This window comes from Perca flavescens, chromosome 20 (assembly GCF_004354835.1).
Source record: "Perca flavescens isolate YP-PL-M2 chromosome 20, PFLA_1.0, whole genome shotgun sequence".
Taxonomy (NCBI): Eukaryota; Metazoa; Chordata; class Actinopteri; order Perciformes; family Percidae; genus Perca; species Perca flavescens.
The window spans coordinates 32,244,414-32,267,530 of NC_041350.1; the positions used below are offsets into that span (position 1 = coordinate 32,244,414).

The 23,117-nt window shown below is 41.3% G+C and overlaps 1 protein-coding gene across 1 annotated transcript; it reads left to right on the forward strand.

Annotated features, from left to right (window-relative positions):
- Positions 1-1,038: 1,038 nt before the first annotated feature.
- dio2 (iodothyronine deiodinase 2) lies at positions 1,039-18,091 on the forward strand. Its single transcript, XM_028566249.1, has 2 exons — positions 1,039-1,346; positions 17,501-18,091. The coding sequence occupies exons 1-2, from the start codon at positions 1,110-1,112 to the stop codon at positions 18,089-18,091; spliced, it is 828 nt and encodes a 275-aa protein (XP_028422050.1). The 5' UTR covers positions 1,039-1,109.
- Positions 18,092-23,117: the final 5,026 nt, after the last annotated feature.

The following is a 23,117-nucleotide window of genomic DNA, read 5'->3' on the forward strand; positions in this document are numbered from 1 at the left end:
CAATTGCGCTGGGTGCAAGATAGGGCCCTTAATCTACTTGTGGTTGTTTTAAAAAAACATACATTGTCATCTAGAAAACCGATCCTGGTGCGTCGAGCTCCTTGTTTTAATAGACATTTTGATTATGCATGTAGGCCTATTGCTAATACTATATAATTTACATTGGTTGCACTATATAAATAACATTTTAGTTTATATGCACGCATTCACACAGATATTTAGATAGGCCTACTTTTTTCATCGCTGGTTTTTGGAGTTCGCTGTGCAGTAGGCCCTATGTTGGGATATAGTTTGTACGCACCGTCAGCTCAGCTGTACTTCATGGAGGGGAGGGGCGAGGGAGTTTTTAAAAGAGTGGTCTGCAGAATACAGAGCCTGTTTAACATAGTGTTTTTAGACTCTATGGACCGTTGGGTTACTTATTGGATTTGTTTATTAAAACAGTTTCCATATTACCATGGCAAAACATAATCCAGAAAGCATTATTCTTTCTTCAAAATTAGCAGTAGGCTTAGCCTATACATAGGTGATATAAGTTTTTATATTATTTTTTTTTCACAGAGTCAGTAAAGTCACACAAACACACACCCTCTCTCTCTCTCTCTCTCTCTCTCTCTCTCTCTCTCACACACACTCTCTCTCTCTCTCACACACACTCTCACACACACACAAACACAAACACACACACACACACACACACACACACACACACACACACACACACACACACTGCAGTCGTGAGGGAGGAGGGGACAGAGGGGATTCAACACAGCTGACGTCACAATCTTCCTACCAAGATAAGCCGTGAGGCTTAATATTAACTATGCATGTCCTTTTGGGAAGAGTGATCGAGCTCCAGCCGCCTCGTGAAGGTGCGCACACCGCTGAACACCTGAAGGTAACACAACAGACAGGATCCAGCTGGCAGCCACACAGTCTGAGAGCCGGGATCCAGCGTTGTGAGAGCCGGGATCCAGAGCTGTGAGAGCCGGGATACAGTACTGTGAGAGCCGGGATCCAGCGTTGTGAGAGCCGGGATCCAGCGCTGCGAGACATGGAGGCCAGTCTGAAATAGTTTGCCTGCGGTCGTATTAACGCATCAAGACAAAATGGGAATGGCGAGTGAGGATCTGCTCGTGACCCTTCAGATACTACCTGGGTTCTTTTCAAACTGTCTCTTCCTTGCCCTGTACGACTCCGTGGTGCTGCTGAAGCGCGCGGTGTCGCTGCTCAGCTGCTCCAGGTCCGCCGCTGCCGGCTCCGGCTCCAGAGAGTGGCGCCGCATGCTCACCTCCGCGGGGCTGCGCTCCGTGTGGAACAGCTTCCTGCTGGACGCCTACAAGCAGGTAAAGTCTCTGTCGATGTTCAAGGATCCCAGTGCTTTGAATCGAGCCATCCATTGATGCATTGTCATCAATCCACTAAACTGTAAACAACTTGTAACTTTAGATATCATTATGTTGACCTTTACCAAGCTGCTGAGCTGCAGATATTAATTAAATAGACTAGTTCAATTAAATAATCATGATTTTCTGAGGACATCATCAGACAAAATAAACGACAAACCGGTTCTTGCCAGCAGCTGTGCTGCACATGTCGCCGGTGCTATGTGGAGTTCTGTCAGATGTATGCACGGCACTCGCGGGGGCGTGCACAGCGAAAAGAGAAGACCACCAGACATTGTAGGCCTTTGATTTCTATCCCACTGTTTAAAAACGATAACGTCTTCTTGCTCTGGTTCATCTATGATAAATTGTCTGAAGTCTATAGTTTCCAATGTATTTGATTAAATCAGTAGATTGCAGGAGGGGATTTACACTTCCAAAGTTTTAATTATTGAACGCTCAATATTTGTTAAAGCGCCTACACACTAGAGCTGCACAAGTCATATTGCTATTGCGACTAAGATTGCGATATAATGGTGTCATGAATCTACTTGCTTTATTAATAAGACAAATGCAAAAAATACCAACATTTCCAACACATACAAACTTAAACAAGCATAAGAAATAATGAACAAAAAATGTGCAATACTTTTTCTTTTAAATAACTTAATATTTTAGAAAATTAAATAACAAAAAATACCAATTTGTACTAAAATAATATATTTTGTATGCCCTTATAAACAATGATATTTAAGATGTAATTAAGGTGTAATATAATAACTAGAGAATCAAAATATACTTTGTACAGCCTCTTCTTTAAAGGGGCACTATGCAGTTTTGGCCATTTCTTCGCTTTTTGCTGGCAGGTTTCTCTATAGAGCTACAACAGCTTCGGAATGGATATTATGTTTACTTGTGTCTGACTCCTCACTCGGTCAGTCTGCCGTTTCCTCTTTCTCTGTTCCTCCGACAATGCTTTCCTAGCTTTCTGCTTCTTTTTTGTCGGCTCAGCCATGACGATGGTGTGAAAAACTCCATCACTACCTTGTTTGCCGGTTCCTGAATGGGCGTATGTGTGCAGTGCCATGAAGCAATTTGTTACATCGCGAGACCTGACATGACGCGATACTTCCTGACGCTGAGGCTGGCGGTTCTCTGGACAAAAGTTGAAAGGCTGGTTTTTCCTCTCAGAGGCACCAGGGGGAAGAGAGATGACCACCATTCAACTCGAAAAAAGTCATATAACCATTCCAATGACTCCAAAGCTGTTCAGTTAAGGTAAATTAAACTAAAAAACGGCATAGTTCCCCTTTAAGTCTACATGCTCTGAACACCCTCTACACTTTTGATACTCACGTGACCCTACACGACACACACGCTACTACCTAAACACTGACTGGTCATATCTTTACTTCCAGATGCGTATGGTTGTATGCAGGATCTATGCAGTAGTGGTTGTCAAATGAAGCTTCGCAAACCGTTTTCTTTATTATTGTTGAACAGAGAGCACCAGTGAGCTCAGTAAATAAAGACGGTGGTTCGCAAAGCTTCATTTGACCATATGCGGAGCTTACGTACGTGGCCTGAGGTCTATACGTGTGCCTGGTTTCTGCGCCATTCTAGCGTATCTCTTTCAGAGAATAGCAGAGCCCGTCTGTGTGTATGCATGGGGAGTGTGTGGTAGTGACTGAAAATGACTGGGATTAGCTTCGGAGCGAGTACCGGTAGCTTTGTCGGATTTAGTGGGCATTCATCAAGAAAGGTGATCCCGCAATTTGCCGCAGGGTGGTGCGGCGGGGGTGGGAGTGTCAATGAAACGGCCCACGGTTGGGGTTAGGCATTGACCTCGAGTGGTTAAGGTTAGGATAGCTGATTGGTCAGGGCATAGGACCTGAACAAATTGGGTTACGTTAACGCCTGGCCAATAGTGTTTGAGGGCTTGTATTTAGTTTTTTACCCTCGTAGTGTGGTTACATGATTGGCCACCGCAGTGTGACGTGGGGTTGCGTTTCTCCAAAAGTTGAGTCCGTCTCAACTTTTCGCCGCAGGCCTGCTACGTATTTTTGAGTCTTCCCCCAGCCGGCAACTTGCAGCTTAAACGCTCTACCCCCATTCACAATGAAAATCTTGCCAGAATGGCCCATGGTCAGTCTCCTGCCTGGCGGTTCTGTGTGCATGCTCAGTCTCTCCCTCAGTCTTCAGCAACTCCCGAATCAGCTCCCACAAAAACTTCACTATATCTCTTCCATCCTTTCCCTTGAGGATGCCCACAAAATGGACATTATTGCAAAATGGACATTAATGCATCAGGATTAATTTTCAAAATCTTAAATTTTTTTCCAAAGCATGTCAACCTCTCTCTTGCTAGCAGCAGGATCACCCTGTCTCTCTATCTTGGCCGCCTCTAAACTCTCGACGCAGTGCCCAACCTCATTCATTCTGGTGACCAGGCCGGAGAGCTTCAACTAAAAACAATCGGCAAATTTTCGTCAGACTTTTTAGCTCAGTGGAGCTTTTCTCTAGTGCTGCGAATATTTTACCAATATCCGCTGGCGACTGGTTGTTAGCCTGTTGCTTTTCTGCCCCGGTCACAGACTTTGACTCTTTTCAGCTGCAACTCCACCATATGCTGCTTAATATCATCAACGACCGCTAACTTTTTAGCTTTTGACATTTCCGATATCCAGAATGTTTCTCGTCCCGGCTGAGCACAAATATCTCTGGTCAGAATCTTGAAAAGGATAAATACAGCAGTGCACTTGTCAGACAGTCGGGTAAAAACAAAGGTATTTTCATTTGTTTTGAATGCCTGCGGCAAAATGTTAAGTCCGAATCATCTTTAGGAGAAAAGCAACCGGACATCAACTGGCTGTGGACAATCATGTAACGTTAGCCAACTATCAGACTCGTCAGACACAGTGTTCAAGTCCCGTAACGTTAGTTTGCTGCTCTAGCAAAAACATACTAAATTCTGCTTTATTGTTTAATTTAGCGGCAATTGGCCTGGATTGCATTTAAACTACACTAGTTATACTCAAGCACTTATAGTTCTCTTCTCTTACAGCGACTGCCTCGCTGATCTCACAATTGTTAAAACGCTGTTAGCTACTTTAGCTTAGCAATGGCTAATTCCTCTCCCTCTCCTGCTCTCTCTTGCTCTTGCTCTGTGTGTCAAATGTTTAGCTATTCCTCTGCCTCCTTCAGTGATAATGATACATGTAATAAATGTAGTTTATTTGCTGCTCTGGAGGCGAGGCTTAGTGAGTTAGAGGCACAGCTCCGCACCATTGAATCAAAATCGTGTGCTTCCGTAGCTAATCAGCGGGCCAACATACTGTAGCTTCTGTTAGCAGTTCCCCGGCAGGCCCCGAGCAGCCGGGTAAGTGGGTGACTTCCAGGGGAAGCGTAGCGCTAGCTCTAAACCGGGGAGTGCACTTAACCGGAGCATTTTCGCCTTTCTAACAGTTTCTCCCCACTCAGTGATAGACCTGCTGAGAAGCCAACTCTGGTTATTGGGAGCTCTATACTGCGAAACGTGAGGTTGGCAGCTCCAGCAGCTGCGGCCGTGTGTGTCCCTGGGGCCAGAGCAGGCGATGTAGAATCCTATCTAAAGCTGCTGGCTAAAAATAGCCGTAAATACAGTAAGATCATACTTCATGTAGGTGGTAATGATACCCGATTACGTAAATCGGAGATCACTAAAATTAATGTTAAGTCACTTTGTGCATATGCAAAGACAATGTTGGACTCAGTAGTTTTTTCTGGACCCCTGCCAAACCTGACCAGCGGTGACATGGTGCCCAGCTAATGATGTGGGCTACGTAAATAACTGGAGGGCATTCAGGGGAAAGCCTGGTCTGATTAGGAGAGACGGCATTCATCCCACCATCCAAAAATCTGACCGAGTCTATTATCGGTCATAAACCATGACAACCCAAGTTTGATATTAATAATCAGAGGTGCAGTGCAACACGCTCCTCTGTGCTTCCGTTCCACTCATAGTCTAATAACCACAGTGTTTGTCCCCTAAGATTGGTTAAATCAAAGGTAAACAAAACAGGGGCTACTTATCAACTAATTGGAATTAAAACAACCACTGCAATGATAGAACAGAATAGGAAAATTAGATGTGGACTATTAAATATTTGATCTCTGTCTTCTAAAGCAGTATTAGTAAACAATTTGATATCAGATAATCAAATTGATCTATTCTGTCTTAACAAAACCTGGCTGTGCCATGAAGAATATGTTAGTCTAAATGAAGCCACTCCTCCCAGTCATAATAATACTCAAATTCCTAGAGGCTCAGGCCAACATGGAAAACATTACAGCCAATTATATTTGTTATCATATGTAGTCAGGGGTGCCGAAAAGTTAGGAAAATTCCAAGGGCCCCAAAAAATAGGTAAAAACTAATATAAAATTATTAAACCATCATCATTCAGTATATATATTTCAAATATAGTAATAAAATTAATGATCTCGTTGCTTTTACTTGTTTGGTAGGTGGGTAGCCTATAGTCTGTGAGTAGTATTAACCTGTTGGCTTAATGTCCATAGTTAAATAAGCTAGCTAGCTACAGGCTAGTGTTAGCCTACATTTAATCACCATTTAATCAGTGCAGGGAAACGTTAAGCAAGATATTCATATTAAATCCTTGTCCCTGCCCCTTTTAGCAGACTTAACAACAGATAAGTCAGCAGCACCCCAGTCTCCCCCTAACTGTGCCCCTCCCTGTCCCAGTGAAGAAGGTGAGCAACATTGTGTTCAATGTTCAATGTAGCATCATTGCAGGCAGTCTGTGGGGATTTCTCTGTCTCTCTTGCTCTTTTTACCATTACAAAAAGAAAATGAAATATTTATTAATAACAGAAATTCAAACACAATAACAATTATTTATGAAATAAAATAAAAACAACCAACAACCTACTGTCTGTACTGGATGCTGGACAGTTAACAGTGAGTAGCTTACCTGAGCCTGCATGTAAGATACAGACAATATTTAAATAATCCAGTTTGATACGTTTATTTAGATTGAATTATGGAATGACATCTATAGATACAGACTTTATTATTCCCATCATGAAGGGCAATTTATTTGAGAAGCTTGCACACACACACACACACACACACACACACACACACACACACACACACACACACAAACACAAAAAAATCTATCGTATCTAATGTATGTAATCAAGTGGTGGTGATACAGAACTGTAGGTAATTTGGGTCAATGTTCTGTAGTGCTAGTGTTATTTATTGGTATATGGCATATTTTAATAAATAGACTGTGTATATATAACAGTGTATATGTATATATCACATGCATTGTGTACATCCTACAGAGCCAGGGCCCTCTCAGATAGAAGGAGGAAGAAGTGTGGAAGCAGAGGAAGAAAGGAAAGAAAGTAACAGTGATGATGAGGATGAGAGATGCATGCTGGAAGAAGACAGACAAAGTCATAAAAAGGATGACCCAGGTTTGTGGCCAGCAAATTTGACTGATAGGGACAGAGAGGATTTTGTGAGGGCACTGGTCACCAGAGATGATGATGATGATGTACTGTCACAGGATTCTGAGGGAAAAGCATTCCCAGAATACTTATTGTACAGTAAGGCAGACAATGGGAGGGAAAAGGTGAAGAGAGACTGGGTAACTTACAGCAAATCTTCTAATGTTGCATTCCATGTGTGCTTTTCTCTCATTTACAAAAAAGACCTTCTCTTAGTGCACTGAACAGCCAAAAGGGATATAAAATGTCTGATGTAAAGTGGCGTCGGATGTATGATAAATTCCCTGTCAATGAGAAGAATACGGCACACAGAGACTGCTATTTGAAATGGAAGAACTTGCAACAGTCAGTAATGGCTGTTAGTGGCATTGACTCTCAGTTGCAAAGGCAGATCCAAACCGAAACTGAGAAGAACAGAGCTCTCTTGCAGAGAATCCTGGATGTAACACTGCACTTGGCATCAAGGAATTTACCTTTCAGGGGTAAAACCAAAGACCTAGATAATATCCATTAATAATTATAATAATAATTAATAATAATAATTTTGTTAAGAGAATTTTCCATTTTGTCAAATTTTACAATAAAAATACATTGAGACTGTAAAAGATGGCCTTCGGCAAATTTTTTTATGGTTGCTTTTAATCTTGCATCAAATACTGAACTGCATACTAGACTTGCATGCATGTACAAATCACCAGCAGTAAATATTGTGCTAGTACTAGTATTGAACTAGAAGAAGCAAGACAGTTGCAAGCCTTTAATTAGAGTTATGTAAAGCTTTTGATGGGACAGTTAGGTCCTAGAAATGTGGTGACAACAGCTGCACAGAGGGGGCCCAATTAGATTTTTTGTCATGAGGTCATTATTATCCTTAAATAATAATAATAATAATAATAATAATACATTTAATTTGTAATGCACTTTATATTTACGCAAAATCCCAAAGTGCTACATGATAGTACTAAAAAAAAAGAAAAAGAAAAAAAATAAAAACACATGGAGAGCATGAAAATAAAAATAAATGAATAGAATGACATGAAACAAAAAAAATAAGAAAAAGGGCACGGGTTCACTCAAAAGCTCTCCTAAAAAGGTGGGTTTTAAGGCCACGTTTAAAAGCATCCACAGTCTGTGGTGTCCTCAGGTGGTCAGGGAGAGCATTCCACAGACTGGGAGCAGCTGAGCAGAAAGCCCGATCTCCCATTGTACGGAGCTTTGTCCTGGGAGGTTTCAAAAAATATGCTGAGGCAGATCGGAGGGTACGTGTTGAGGGGTGAGGAGTTCCTTGAGGTAGGGGGGGAGCTTCACCATGGATGGACTGGTGGGTAAGGAGGGAGACCTTGTACTCAACCCTGAGTGAGACAAGAAGCCAGTGGAGTGATTTAAGGATGGGGGTGATGTGGTCCTTTGCGTCGAAAGGAGCCAGTTGAGGTGGTTCGGGCATCTGGTAAGGATGCCCCCTGGGCGCCTCCCTAGGGAGGTGTTCCAGGCACGTCCAGCTGGGAGGAGGCCTTGGGGAAGACCCAGGACTAGGTGGAGAAATTATATCTCCAACCTGGCCTGGGAACGCCTTGGGTTCCCCTTTCGGAGCTGGTTAATGTTGCTCGGGAAAGGGAAGTTTGGGGTCCCCTGCTGGAGCTGCTCCCCCCGCGACCCGACACCGGATAAGCGGACAAAGATGGATGGATGGTGATGTGGTCATGTTTGCACACCCTCAACAGGATCCTAGCAGCGCTGTTCTGGATATACTGCAACTTCTGAAGGCTTTTCTCAGACAAAGTACTCATTGTAGGTGATTTTAATATCCATGTGGACGTTGACAGTAATAGCCTTAGTACTGCTTTCAACTCACTATTAGATTCAATTGGTTTTAGTCAGAGTGTGCATAAGGCCACTCAATGTTTTAACCACACCCTCGACCTTGTGCTATAGCATATGGCATCGAAATTGAAGATTTAATCATATTTCTGCAGAATCTTTTATTATCAGACCATTTTTTAATAACTTTCGAATTCTTGCTACCCGTGTATACAAAATTAGATAAAAGCTTCTACACTAGATGCCTATCTGACAGTGCTATAGCTAAATTCAAGGAAGATATTCCAACAGCATTTAACTCAATGTCATGTTTTAATATAACATAGGACCTTTATGTTAACTTTAGTCCCCCCCAAATTGATAATTTTGTAGACGGTGCTATGGCCTGCCTATGAACGACTTTAGACTGTTGTTCCCTTCAAAAAGAAGATGATGAAGCAAAGGAAACTAGCACCTTGATATAACTCCCAAACTTGCAAATTAAAACAAATCTCGCAAAAACTTGAAAGTAAATGGCATTCCACCAAACTGGAAGAATCTCGTTTAGATTGGCAAGAAACCTATAGCAAGGGCCTCAGAAATGCCAGATCAGACTATTACTCATCACTAATAGAAGAAAATAAGAACAACCCAAGGTTTCTTTTCAGCACTGTAGCCAAGCTGACAGTCACAGCTCTATTGAGCCATCTATTCCTATAGTTCTGAGTAGTGATGACTTCATGAGCTTCTTTAATGATAAAATTAAAACAATTAGAGATAAAATTCATCACCTTTTGCCCTCAACTTCTAATGGTTCACCTTTAAACGCAGGACTGCTAGAAAGAACGACAAGACCTGACATATACTTAGACTGCTTTTATCCTATAGACTTTCAACAATTAATGTTGAAGGTCTCTTCAGCTAAGCCATCTACCTGTCTCTTAGACCCCATCCCAACGAGGCTACTTAAATAAGCGTTACCCATGGTTAACCCTTTATTACTAGATGTGATCAATATGTCTTTAGTAACAGGTTATGTACCGCAGTCATTTAAAGTAGCTATGATCTATCGATCCTGATGTCTTAGTCAACTATAGACCTATATCTAACCTTCCCTTTCTCTCCAAGATCCTTGAGAAGGTAGTCGCTAATCAGTTATGTGATTTTCTGTATAGCAATAGTTTATTTGAGGACTTTCAGTAAGGATTTAGAATGCATCATAGCACAGAGACAGCACTGGTGAAAATTACTAACAACCTTCTAACTGCTGCTGACAAAGGACTTGCCTCCATACTTGTCTTATTAGATCTTCGTGCTGCATTTGACACTATTGACAACACCATCCTGTTACAGAGATTGGAACATTTAGTTGGCATTAAAGGAATCGCACTAAGCTGGTTTAAGTCCTATTTCTCTGATCGATCTCAATTTGTTAATGTTAACGATAAATCCTCCAGGTTCGCAAAAGTTAGCCATGGCATTCCACAAGGCTCAGTGCTTGGACCAATTCTATTCTCCTTATATATGCTTCCTCTAGGCAATATTATTAGGAAACACACTTTCACTGTTATGCGGATGACACCCTATTATACTTATCAATCAAGCCACACGAAACAGTCAGTTATCTAAACTTCAAGATATAAAATCATGGATGACCTACAATTTTCTGATGTTAAACTCAAAGGCTCACTTAAAACAAACCTCAAGAACAGCCTTTTTTCATCTTCGTAACATTGCCCAAATTAGGCACATCCTGTCTCAAAACGATGCTGAAAAACTAGTACATGCATTCGTTACTTCCAGGCTGGACTACTGTAATTCCTTACTATCAGGTTGCCCAAATAACTCCCTTAAGACTCTCCAGCTGATCCAAAATGTTGCAGCGCGTGTTCTGACAAGAACTAAAAAAAGAGATCATAATTCTCCTGTATTAGCTTCTTTGCATTGGCTTCCTGTAAAATCCAGGATTGAATTTAAAATCCTTCTCCGGACCTACAAGGCTCTAAATGGTCAAGCACCATCATATCTTGAAGAGCTCATGCACCTTATTGTCCCACTAGAGTACTGTGCTCCCAGAATGCAGTTACTTGTGGTTCCTAGAGTCTCTAAAAATAAAATGGGAGCCAGAGCCTTTAGCTATCAGTCTCCTCTCCTGTGGAACCAGCTCCCAGTCTGGGTTCGGGGAGCAGGCAGCGTCACCACATTTAAGAGTAAACTTAAAACTCTCCTCTTTGATAAAGCTTATAGTTAGGGAGTGAGGAGTTGCAGCGTTCGCCTAGACCGGCGAGGGAGGGTGTGTAGGCACAGTCATGGCACACCCCCTCCCTATCTCTTACACTGCATGAAAAGTGAGATTTTTGTCAGTAAGCAGCACTGTAGATTGTTGTGGAACTTCAGGTTTACGACTGTACACGGCAATTTACAGGCAACACCGAAAACTGCCATGAATTGTCGGAAATTGACGTGGGCCTTGCTTGGCATTTGTCCCCCCATGACCCCCCCTCCCTCTAATTCTAGGTGAGGCTTTAACATGTAAATGAAAATGCTGTGAGCTATACAAATGCAAATCAGGGTAGCAGCAGGGGGAGTTTTATCCCAGGTGACATTTTTCTAAAAGGTATTAACTTAAATTTAAGAAAATCTCTTAAAATAGATCTTTTTATTGTAGACTCTTACATTTTAGCTTGAATTGATTTATTTAATGAAAGTATGCTAGATTAATTACTTTGTATGTCATTAACAATGACCAATGTTATGTAAAAAAGATACACAAAATAATTTATTTCAACAATTAGTTTTAATCAGGCTTTGCCACCAAGGTAAAATTTGCATTCCAGGATTCATTCACAGTCTCCTAGAGCTCAACCCAGGGGCGTCGGACTGGGGGTAAAACCGATACTGATTACCAGGGCCCAAGGTGAGAGAGGGCCCTTGAAAAGTCTGGAATGTAGTTTATTTCACCTGGATATTTTCATTTCCTAATTTAATTTTATAATGCATGTCAGATGAAATGTAAAGTTAGTTTACTGGCTGAATAACTTGGTTGATTGACTGACTACATTTTGGATACAAAAAAGACTATCTAAGGTCTCACCCACCCCTTGCTAATGCGCCAAATGGTTTGGTCCATCTGCACGCATTTTGTTTACGTTAGATCAGTTGAGCGTCTGGTGGAGCGCAAACTTCTGCTGTAGAAATTTCTTTCTCAAAGAAAGCCAAATCAGGCTACCAAAAAGAAAGGAAAGACAGGAGGAGGAGAGAAAATGAAAGGAGGGGAAACAATTGGTAACTGACTTCTTTTCAAAGAAAGGTGAGCACAAACTAGAAAACGAAATCCATGGTGCTAAACTGTTTGAATATCTCCGTGACCGTTAGTGCTAAAAACGGACTGAGACAACCCATATAAAGAGCAGAACATAAACTTTCAAATGATAATTTGGTTATACATGTAGTCTGAGGTAAAGGCTAAATAAATAAACTACACTAGCAATACTGTTTGCATACAACACACCATTGTAATAGCCTAATTTAAAACATGTTTAATTTTAAATGAATAGGCTATAATGTCTATAATTAGCAATAATAGGCTAATCAGTGTCATAGGTAGCATGTAGCTCATCGGTAGATACATATCATGTCAACATTATAGTTATGTCAGATTCAGTAGATGTTAACATTGTGAAACACATGGCCCTCAGTTTCAGAAACTGTCACACCAGGGAGCAACAGACCCCTCATCATCCTCTTTGGATTAGAGACAGGGTGAGCTTATATCAAAATTAAAGCAAACCATGTTTAGCCATTTTGACTGAAAGGTGTTAAGTAACACTAACATCTTAGTGTGTTTTATTATATTAAGTTACAATTAGGATAAGAGGTTAATATCAAATGTATCCTTCATAGAGAAAGATGATAGAGATGATCTGATTGAGGATGATGGGAGTGAAGACAGCAGGGAGCACGAGTGTTGCTCTGAGCACTGTGGAAATGAGAGCTGAGGAACTGGAAAGTAGGCAGAGCAGTGCAGACCAGTTTATGCCAGAGGATCCAGGACTATGGCCAGATAAATTAACAGATGATCAAAGAGACACCATAGTACGCAGGCGAGAGGGTGGTGAGTTGAGGAACATGGGGGCCCATCAGGACTGTCTATGCATAGGGCCCAGGGTCTTGTGCTACGCCCCTGGCTCAACCCCTGTGCATAGTGGCATGACTACAGTGACCTTTCTTTGGTCTTCCTCATCCAACATTGTCTGGTGGAATGGAGACAGAAGCCCCACTGTACAGTTTTCTAAGAGAAGTCTTTCTGCTGACACCAAAACACTGCTTCACATAAAGCATATCAGCTTTGTCATTGCATGACAAGGTCCCAACCATTTGTTTTCTTAAAATACTGGCAAATTCAGCACCATATTCACATGTCCATGGCATATGAAGCTGTTGGCTCTGCTGAAATGGCCTCATAATCTAGACTTCAGTTGTCTTATTTTTATAAAATGTTCCCAGTATTCCATTTAAACTCACTGTAATTCACCTTCACACCAGTCTGTGCGCTGTTCGCACGCTGCTGGTTAATTTGCTCCTCTTTGTCTTTCTCTATCACTCTGCCCCGCCCCCTACCCCCGCCTTCACTGCTTCCATTTGAAAAATAGCGGCGGGAGATGAGTCCGAGAGTTGGAGCAAAAGCTTCCAAAATATGGGAGTATTTCAGGCCAACTGGTAAAATAGTTGTCTGTACACTCTGTCAAACTTCACTTGGAAACACACAGGAGTTGTTTTTTCTCCTCCGGGGCTCCATAAAGATGCGCTCACAGAAAAGGAAAATACACCGTAAGTATATGATTATTAATGAAACGGGAGTTAGTCTGTACTGTTTATTAACTCTTGATTGTACAATGACTGTATTTGGATGTTAAACAGGCTACTTAGACTTGGTAGTAATGTTTTAAACCTGCAAGTTTAAACGCGAGCAGCACAGCTTGGCTGCTTTCAGTGCCATTCATTACAGATCTAAGCGGGTGAGTTGCTTTATGAAAGTGTATTTTTTGGTCTTGTAATTTACAGGAATTCAGTACGCCGTCTTCACAACTCAGAGACAAACTGTAGCAGGCGCTACGAACCTTAGCAAGGGTAAGATTTAAAGAATATGCTTTCATTAAATGAATTTAATTCATTTTTCTGTATAAGGACATAGATACATTAATAGATACCAATCTTTTTTTTTTTTTTTTACAGACTAACCTTGCCTCATAACGAGGCTGTGACCTATATTTGCTCGGAGCTGTCTGCAAGTCCTGATTTACATGACGCTGATAATGACGCCATTTTGTCTAAGTATTTTTTTCATCTTTCCTTGTTTAAGTTCCAATAATTGTTGAATTGTGACTTATGTTTTTTTTTCATACCACTCTCGTTTAATTGTCTTCCAGCTGCCTGTAAACTACGAGACAACACGCAGGAGCTTCAGGTAGAAACAACCAGATCTGGCATCGCTGTACTGATTGTCTTTATTTATTGATTTATTTTACAGCTGCTGTAAGCGAGACAGAGTGTGCTGCCTGCGGGTGAGGTGGGCATTTGGAAGTGCGCCACCATAGACATACAGGACAACGCACCACAGACGTCTGCAAAATGGACTGAATTCAGACAGAATGCTGCTTCTCGTGAGCGTGGGATATTTGTTGTGTGTGCTGTGTGTCTCTGATGCTTTGTACATAGTTTGTGTTTTGTGTCAATAAAGCTCTATTTTTGAATAAACAGCACTTCCTGGCAAATCCTTTTCCTTAGGATAACAATGACATGAATATACAACATAGCATATATGAAATAAATATATAATACATAAATATATATATAATTTTATATATATATATATATATATATTTTAATAATATGTTTATTAATAATATTATTATTATAATTATAATAATAATGGCTCAGGGTGACCAATAGCCTAACCCATGACAGACCTGTCAACCAATCACGAGAGATTTTTCTTGTTTAAAAGTAGTGGTTTCATCCAATAGTGAGTGAGGAAATTCCAGCCAGGCCAGATGTTCTCTGGCCAGGCGTGGTGTCGCTGCTATTCATATTCTAATTAGATCCATTAACACCTCTGCGGGGGCTCTCCACATACGTCATGGTTCGTTTCCGACAATATGTGGCACAGACGAACGTGACGTTCACAGCCTGTAAATTGTCGATAACTGCCAAAAATTAGGGGGATTTCCGGGCGTTTCCAGGTGTTTACGCGGATGGAAATCCCACTTTTCATGCAGTGTTAGCTATGCTGTTTTAGTTTTAAACTGCCAGGGGACTTCCTTTGACACACTGAGCTTCTCTCTCCTCTCTCTTTTAATTTGTGTTCGTCCATGTCCCAGAAATGCTTGTTACTAACCTAGCTCTGAGGAGCTTATTCCCCGGAGTCCTTTTTTTTTCGCCCAGCATGTTTCCTTTGATTAGGGTGGCACCTAAATCATGGTTGCAGCTGTCGCCGAGGTCCTGCTGCACTCCCTGCTACACCCTGCTACGCTCTGTGGTGCCCTGCAGTGTCCTGCTGCATCCTGTTGCATCCTGCTACGTCCAGCTATGCTGTGTTGTGCCATTCTACATCCTGTAACGCCCTGCAGTGCCATACTATGCCGTGAACTGCTACGACCACTATTTCTAGTCATAGTTCCATTATCTTTATTGTGACTATCATTGCCACTGTTCATCACACCCCCAACCGGCACCGTCAGACACCACCTACCAAGAGCCTGGGTCTGTCCAAGGTTTCTTCCTAAAAGGGAGTTTTTCCTTGCCACTGTCACACTAAATGCTTGCTCTTGGGGGAATTACTGGAATTGTTTATAGAGTATGGTCTAGACCTCCTTTATCTGTAAAGTATCCTGAGATAACTCTTGTTATGATTTGATACTATAAATAAAATTGAATTGAACTGAATTGAATTGTCACATTCATTTAGCAGACCTTGTTTGGCTTTGCCCAGATTGGCCCTATAGAGGATTCTAGGGATCCCATATACCTTGAAAAAGTTCGAGCTTCTGGGTAGGTTTTAAGGGGGCTTAGAGATCTTGCTGGTAATGTCTCCCAGGATGTCTCCTTTATCTTCCAAAAGGAGTAGAAGTGGATCAATTGAAGTGGACCCTGCTTCACTCCCTTGTTGATAGTGATTTTCTTGGTAAGCCCTGAACTTGTCAAGGGCTTGTACAATCCTTCCCAATAGATCAAGGTCAACTCCTCATGAATGTGTTCATGGGCTACCCTATCAAATGCCTTCGCAAAGTCGATGCAAGAAAACTGCCTGCGGCCTTTTCTCTTTCTTGCTCACCGTTAAGGATGGAGAGATTTTCTGAGCATCCTGGGGAATCAACAAAGCCCCTCTGTCTCTCATGAATGGGGTATGCTTCAGAGTATGCCTGATAAGATTCTCAAGATAACTGGACCAATAGTTATAGGGCGCCATTGGTCAACGGACAAGAGTTTCTTCGGATCCAACCCTTTAGGAATTAGGGAGGTTTTACCTTTTATGCTTTTTTTCATTTGCTTTACCATCGCAGAGGAAGGTATTATATAGGCATGAAAGCTTCTGATTATCAGGGTCCCACTTAAGCAAAAATAGGTAATCCCATCTGGGCCTGGAGCGGAAAGCTTTTTTATTTTCTTGAGAGCCTCTAGCGACTCAGCAGGGGAGAATGGCAGTTCAAATGCTGAGTTTTCAGAGAGGGGCAGGGAACCAAACTTCACCAGGCCCTCAAAGTTAGCTCTTCCTTTCCATATATCAGAGTATATGCTCTGTACTTCCTCGGGATCCACGAAGCATGCTGATACGATTTGGCTGTCCAGTACATATCTGGCTTCTTTGGCTTTGTTCCTTCGATAGAGTCTTTGTAGGAATTTATTCTTGTCTGTCTTAGATCGTATGTTGGTCGTACAATGTTGGAATTTGATTTTCTGAACCAACGGGGACTTCCTTCGATAGTAAAGTGACTTGTTTGTTTATGGGTACTTGATGATGGAGAATACCAATATCTTCCATTGAGTCGTTGACAAGGTAATTTTGGAGGAGAGCTCCAGCATTATCAACAATCTCAGTAGTTGGATGTATGCTTTTTTACTGTTTACATATTTATTATTATTATATCTTGCTTTTTTAACAGATGCATGTTATTGAACTATCCCATTTGCTGATATTGCAATTTTTCCCACTGGCACTAATGAAGGATTATTTTTAACCATTTAAACACTCATACTGTCATCTACTGGTGAGAGGGTGAACTCAAAATCTATCTATCTATCTTATATTATATCTGGGCAGGGGCATTTTGGCCTTAAATGGGTAGGACAGCTAAAGACAGAAAGGTGGGGAGGGGTAGGACATGCAGCAAAGGGCCACAGGTTGGATTTGAACCCTGAGCTGCTGCAGTGAGGGCTGAGCCTTGTTACATGGGGGCGCACTCTACCAGGTGAGCTACCAGGGTGCCCCTCTATCTATCTTGATAAATATATCCCTATGGGTCTTTCTTGATTCTTCAGTTCAAAACAGAATAATGTCAAAAAGGAATTTGCAAAAACCAATACGATATAACATTAAAACGAACACAGTTCAACAAACAGCTCCTTTCAAATTGGCTGAATCTATTGATAATATTACATTTTTATTTTGATGCAACAGCTAGCAGTGCTATATTTGTATACATTATGAAAATACTCTGTTCAAAGATATAGGCATAGCCCACTTTAATGATGTGTGCACTGTGTGAGTAAACCTGAATCCCTATTTTTCATCTCCTTAGGTGAAACTTGGCTGCGAGGCACCCAACTCCAAAGTGGTGAAGGTCCCTGATGGCCACCAATGGAGTAGCAGCATCTGTAATGGAACTAATATGCCACCTGGTGCCAGGAACGCAAATGGAGATGAGTGTCAACTTCTGGATTTTGAGTCCTCAGACCGCCCTTTAGTGGTCAACTTTGGCTCAGCCACCTGACCCCCCTTCATCAACCACCTGCCAGCTTTCAGGCAGTTGGTGGAGGACTTCAGCGATGTAGCTGATTTCCTATTAGTGTACATTGATGAGGCTCACCCGTCTGATGGCTGGGTGGCTCCTCCTATGGGCCCTTGCTCCTTCGATATCCGGAAACACCAGAACCTGGAGGAGAGGTTGGGAGCAGCAAGGAAACTCATTGAGCACTTTTCCCTGCCACCGCAGTGTCAGTTGGTGGCCGACTGCATGGACAACAATGCTAATGTGGCTTATGGGGTGTCAAATGAACGGGTATGTATAGTACAACAGAGAAAGATTGCCTACCTGGGCAGTAAGGGTCCATTTTTTTACAATCTGAAGGATGTGCAGCAGTGGCTGGAACAGAGTTTCGGTAAACGGTAGGAGAAATTAAGGACAAGTACAGAGAGGACATGTCTCATATTTCAATAAGGAAATCAGAGATCCTTCGGCTTATATATGCATAAAGTCAAAATCAAAAGGTGAAATATGGTTATATCATCTGCCAAAAGCTGTAATGAATTAAGTTCCAAAATTCTGGAGCGACTTCTTTTACTGTAAAATCAGACCAACTTTTGGCACACTAGTCCATTTAAACTGAAATGACCACATGTTAAAGCTATAGTGCGTAGTTTCTGTCTCCCCCATGAGGAATTCTAAGTAATGACAACAAAACTGTCGGCACATCCACATGATACAAGCCTTCCGTGACCGCGCACCAGCCCTACCCCTCCTCCACACTGTTGCTTGTAGCCAAGGATGACACGGAGGATTAAAAAACATGATGGACTCATGGTCCATCATCATTAGCTCGATTTTCTGCGCGCGAAAATGTCACCGGACTACACAATTTCATGGAGCTGTTCGTCTTCATCTTTTTATCAACTCATTTGTTATTATAACGGACATTCATTAATATAAAAAAGTTACTAAAGCTTTAAGACCTTTGCTGATCTCTGATCATCCCCATTAACTATGCACACAGTTGATTGGAGGCCACAGCTGACGTTGTGCTTCATCTGTATTTATGCCCGCTTTTGCTGCTAAAATCATATTTTGTGTGATTTCCATTGGAGAAAAAAAAATATATAGGCAAGAAAACATAAGTTCCTAGTTTTAAATGTTTTATAAAGTAATACGGTTTTCTATATTAATTTTATGCATGATGTTTATTTACCGTCCTTTCTTCTTAGATAAATGTTATTTCATAGAGTACATTGTGACCATTGTACTCCATCTGACAGTTCTTTATATTTTATTTCCTTTCCATAGTGTCTTCATCCCCTTGGATGTGTTTACACTATTGAATCACAGTAGATTTAATTGGCATTTTTATCACAGATCAACAGAAAGACAATATAATGTAAAAGTGATCTTTCTAATGTGATCACCCTATCCCAGTTTGTGTTCAGTAAATGCACCTTTGGATACAGTTCCAACCTTGGGTCAGTGTGGCTAGGTCTTGGTAGGTTAAGCTTCGCACATCTGGGGTCCGTTTCAGAAAGCAGGTTTAGTGAAAACCCTGAGATGAGGGAAACTCTGGGTTTTCTGTTTCAGAAAGGGAGGTTAATCAAACCTTAGAGAGAGGGGTAACTCCAGCCCATTTCAGAAAGAGAGGTAACTTAACCTCAGATTCAGTTACCATGGTAAAAGAGTCTGTGAACCTAACCTGGTCGAGAGCAGGTTTTCTTCTCTCAGTCTCCTCCCTCTGACACAGCGCTCTTTCATTTCTGTCTGTATCAGGCGCATTTTAGACCAGTTTGTTATCTGCATGAATAAAAAAGCAGGGTTGGTTTATTAACTGTGTTTGGCACTATAAAATGTTTTTTTTTCTCAAAACATGGCATTTCCTGTTGTCGATGATCCCGTTGAAGAAGCTGTATTCCTTTGGAGGGAGTTAAACATACGTCGGGAGATGATATTGAGGCCCCGACTATAGATGCATTTTCATTTCCAGATACTAGCCTACCTATATTTGAGCGGTATAATTTTTCTTCCCAGTCTATCAGTTATGTAGCCTACATAACCTTATCCGTCCTCATATCACTAACGTCACCCATCATGCACATGCTCTTACATCCCAGCAGATTCTTTGTGTCGCATTATGTTTTTCTGCAAACGGCACATTGGTGATGCGGAGCATATTAGTAAAGCCACTGTATAGCAAAGCGCCATCAGAAGAGTGTGACTTGCTCTGAAACGTGTTTTAAACATTTTTGTAGTGTTCCCTGGATGCAAACCTCAGAATGGGGTTAGTAGGTCTAGGACTTTTTCGCCTGCAGGATTGCACCTAAATCAAATAGATTATAGATTCAATACCATTTCACCAGTAATATTATACAGAGTTTCCCATCTCAGGGTAAATCAACTCAGAGTTCAGGGTTAGACTCAGTTTGTTAAACCTCCTTCCTGAAACGGCCCCTGGACACTAAAATATTTTCAATCCTGTCAGCATGTAGGGAGATCACAAGTGAACAGCTTTTTTTTAGGTACAGCCACAAATTCCTCAATGGATTGAGATCTGCTCTCTGACTTTAATATTGTTATTTTGAAGCTATTCCTGTGTAGCGTTGGCTACATTGTCTTGCTGGAAAACAAATCTCCCAAGTGGCCAGCATGTGGTTTTCTCAACAGGTTTTCTTTGCATTCATTCCCCTCTACCATCAGTAGCCTGCTGCAGAGAAGCCAAACCCTACAGAATAATGCTGCCACTACCATGCTTCACATGGGAATGGTATTTTGATGATGGTTTGGACAGTTTGGCTTACACCAGACATGGTGCTTAGTCTAATGGACAAAAACTCAGATTTGGTCTCATCAGGGGATAGAACCATCTGAGTTCAGGGTGTTCCACGTGCTTTCTGGGAAACTGTAGCCCAGATGTCATGTGAGTGCTTTCAAGAGTAGTTTTTTCTTTACCACTCTCCCATAATGCTGCAGTGGCAATACTACTGTACCTCCCTCTCAACTCGACCTGAGCTCCTCCAAAATAACACAATTTTCTATGCTCTAAAGCTATGATAAAATAATATAAGAACTACATCCAATCTAATTAAAATGTAATGTTCTGTCACTGGTCATTTCAAATGTGTGTCGCTCTGCACTTTACCTTCTGTCAGTAATGCATTTAACATCATCGATCGGAAGGTGTGTTTTATATACTATGGTTCATCGGCTAGTTTCATGTGTTGTGTGCATTGTGCATGCATTTGGTGTCAGATCAGTGATTCTCTCAGTTGCTAGCTACTGGACTTCACATTCTGACACATTTGGCCCAGCAGCCTCTCTCCCATCATTTCTGCCAAGTAAAGCTTGGTATCCCCCGCATGCAGTGAAGATCACCTTTGTGAAGCACTTTTCTGCTTTTATGTCAGTCAGGATTTCAGAATAGAAGGGACAGACAGAAGTTTCGCCTAGTGATCTGACCACCTTAAATGCTGTATTTCAGCTATGAAGGCCTACCAGCTAGATGTTTTTGTTTCTCTTTGTAGAGTTTTTCTTCTATCCATCCATGAATTGTGCTTTTCAATCACCTTTTTATGGAGGTATTGGACTGTTCCTTTGTCTCCATGGTGTCGCCACGACACTGAGTCACCGAAAGTTGGTCCTGGATTACCCCCTGAAACCCCTGAAACACAGGTGATGTCAATTTTACTAAACTGGCTGCACCAGTGATGATTTTGCTGTGTCCTATTAAGAAGGGTGACATTTTATGCAAACATCTATAATTTATTCATGTAGATCATTTTGTAGAGATCTGTTTTCACTTTGACACTAAAGAGCCAATGTAAAAAAAATCACATTAAAGCTACTTTGATGTACTTTTTGCCCTGGGTCTTGCCCTGACATGTTGGTGGAGGTTTTGGGCTGTACACAGCCTGAATTGAATACCTGAAGACTGTACTCAGGCCTGTAAAAGTCCTTCACCTCTAAATGCTGCACTTCCTTTCTGAAACCAAACCTTTCCCATGGGTCAGGGAAGAGAGACATACATGTCTCGTGGTTAGGTTTCTGCTACACTTGTAACTTAAATGTTAGGAAAAGATGCTGGTTTTGGTTAAATGTTGAAAAAGTACACAAGCTCTGTCTCGTGCTTCCAGTTGGCGTTGTCAATCCTGGACCTTAACCAAGTGTTTTGCGTTGCCTTAACAGATCATGATCTTTGCTCAAATCGTTTTCTATTGCATTCACAACACATCAATAGTGCCTACATAGTATACACCAGAATGACAGCATACTTGTACACACTGTAGAAGAATTTGTTGGTAGCTTTAAACCCCTAAGACGGTATTGGCAATGTGGTCAATACTATTGCCAGATAGCAATTAATGTTAGATGCATCTTGATTTTCATTGTTCTAACCACAGTGACAATACAGATCTATTTAGTGTAAAGAACATGTCTATATAAAGAATATATGTGGATTTACTAGTCTCACAACAGAAGAGGTTCTATGGGGATGGTATACATTCTCAGGGAGGCATTTGCATATTTTAGAAAACCAGAACTTGTCCAAACATGACTTGGGATAATTAGACCTAATCCAAAAGAGCATTGACCAGCCCAAATAGGGTGAGAACTCCAATACTAGTAGCAGTATCAGTTTTTTTTGCAGTTCACTGTCAGCACTTGTCTTTAAATGACACAGGACCCTACTCACAGCCAAGTACTGTGCTCGCGTGGGGTCAAGGTAATGAACTGAATGGACCTGTGAAGACCTCTGCTTGTCATGTTTTATAAAGAAGGTTCGATGATGATTTTCACCTCAAATGTGTTATATGTCTTAAAACTAAACATTTTAACGTAGACGTCAGCTTGGGTTCAAATCTTAGGATTTTGATGACATGAAACCATTAAATATGCTTAAATATTCTCAACATGTTAAGGTCAGAAAATTTTGAAAGTCAGGTTTGTGTGGTATGTGTGGTTGAGATGGGCATAGAATGTCTCAAAAGGATGTGTCAGTTGTCATGCTGAAGTAATAGCATTTAAGCTCCATAGGACACGCAGATGGTTTGTTCTGGTTGCAGTGACAAAGGTGTGCTAATGAAAACCTTTGACGAAAGAGTCCCTGACTCGGTCTCTGGTTGGATAGTGAACTGCACCTGGTCAACACTACACAGAACCATTTCATCTGTTTTGTCAATCTGCTAAAACTACTTAGACAATTCAGTTTCCATGTCATCTACTGCGCTTTTTCATTTCTGCTTAGTGCCATGTTTTTTTTTCTCACTTGTCAAGAAGAGAATAAATGTATAAAATAAAGGAAATTTTTTTTTGCTGAAACTGCTTTATATGTTGTCTTTATGTCACAAAGGAATCTTGGATGTCAGAAAGAAAAGGGTAAGCTGCCCGCCCCCCCCCTCCCTTCTAATATTTGATGTTGATATTCTTACTAAAATCTATCTAT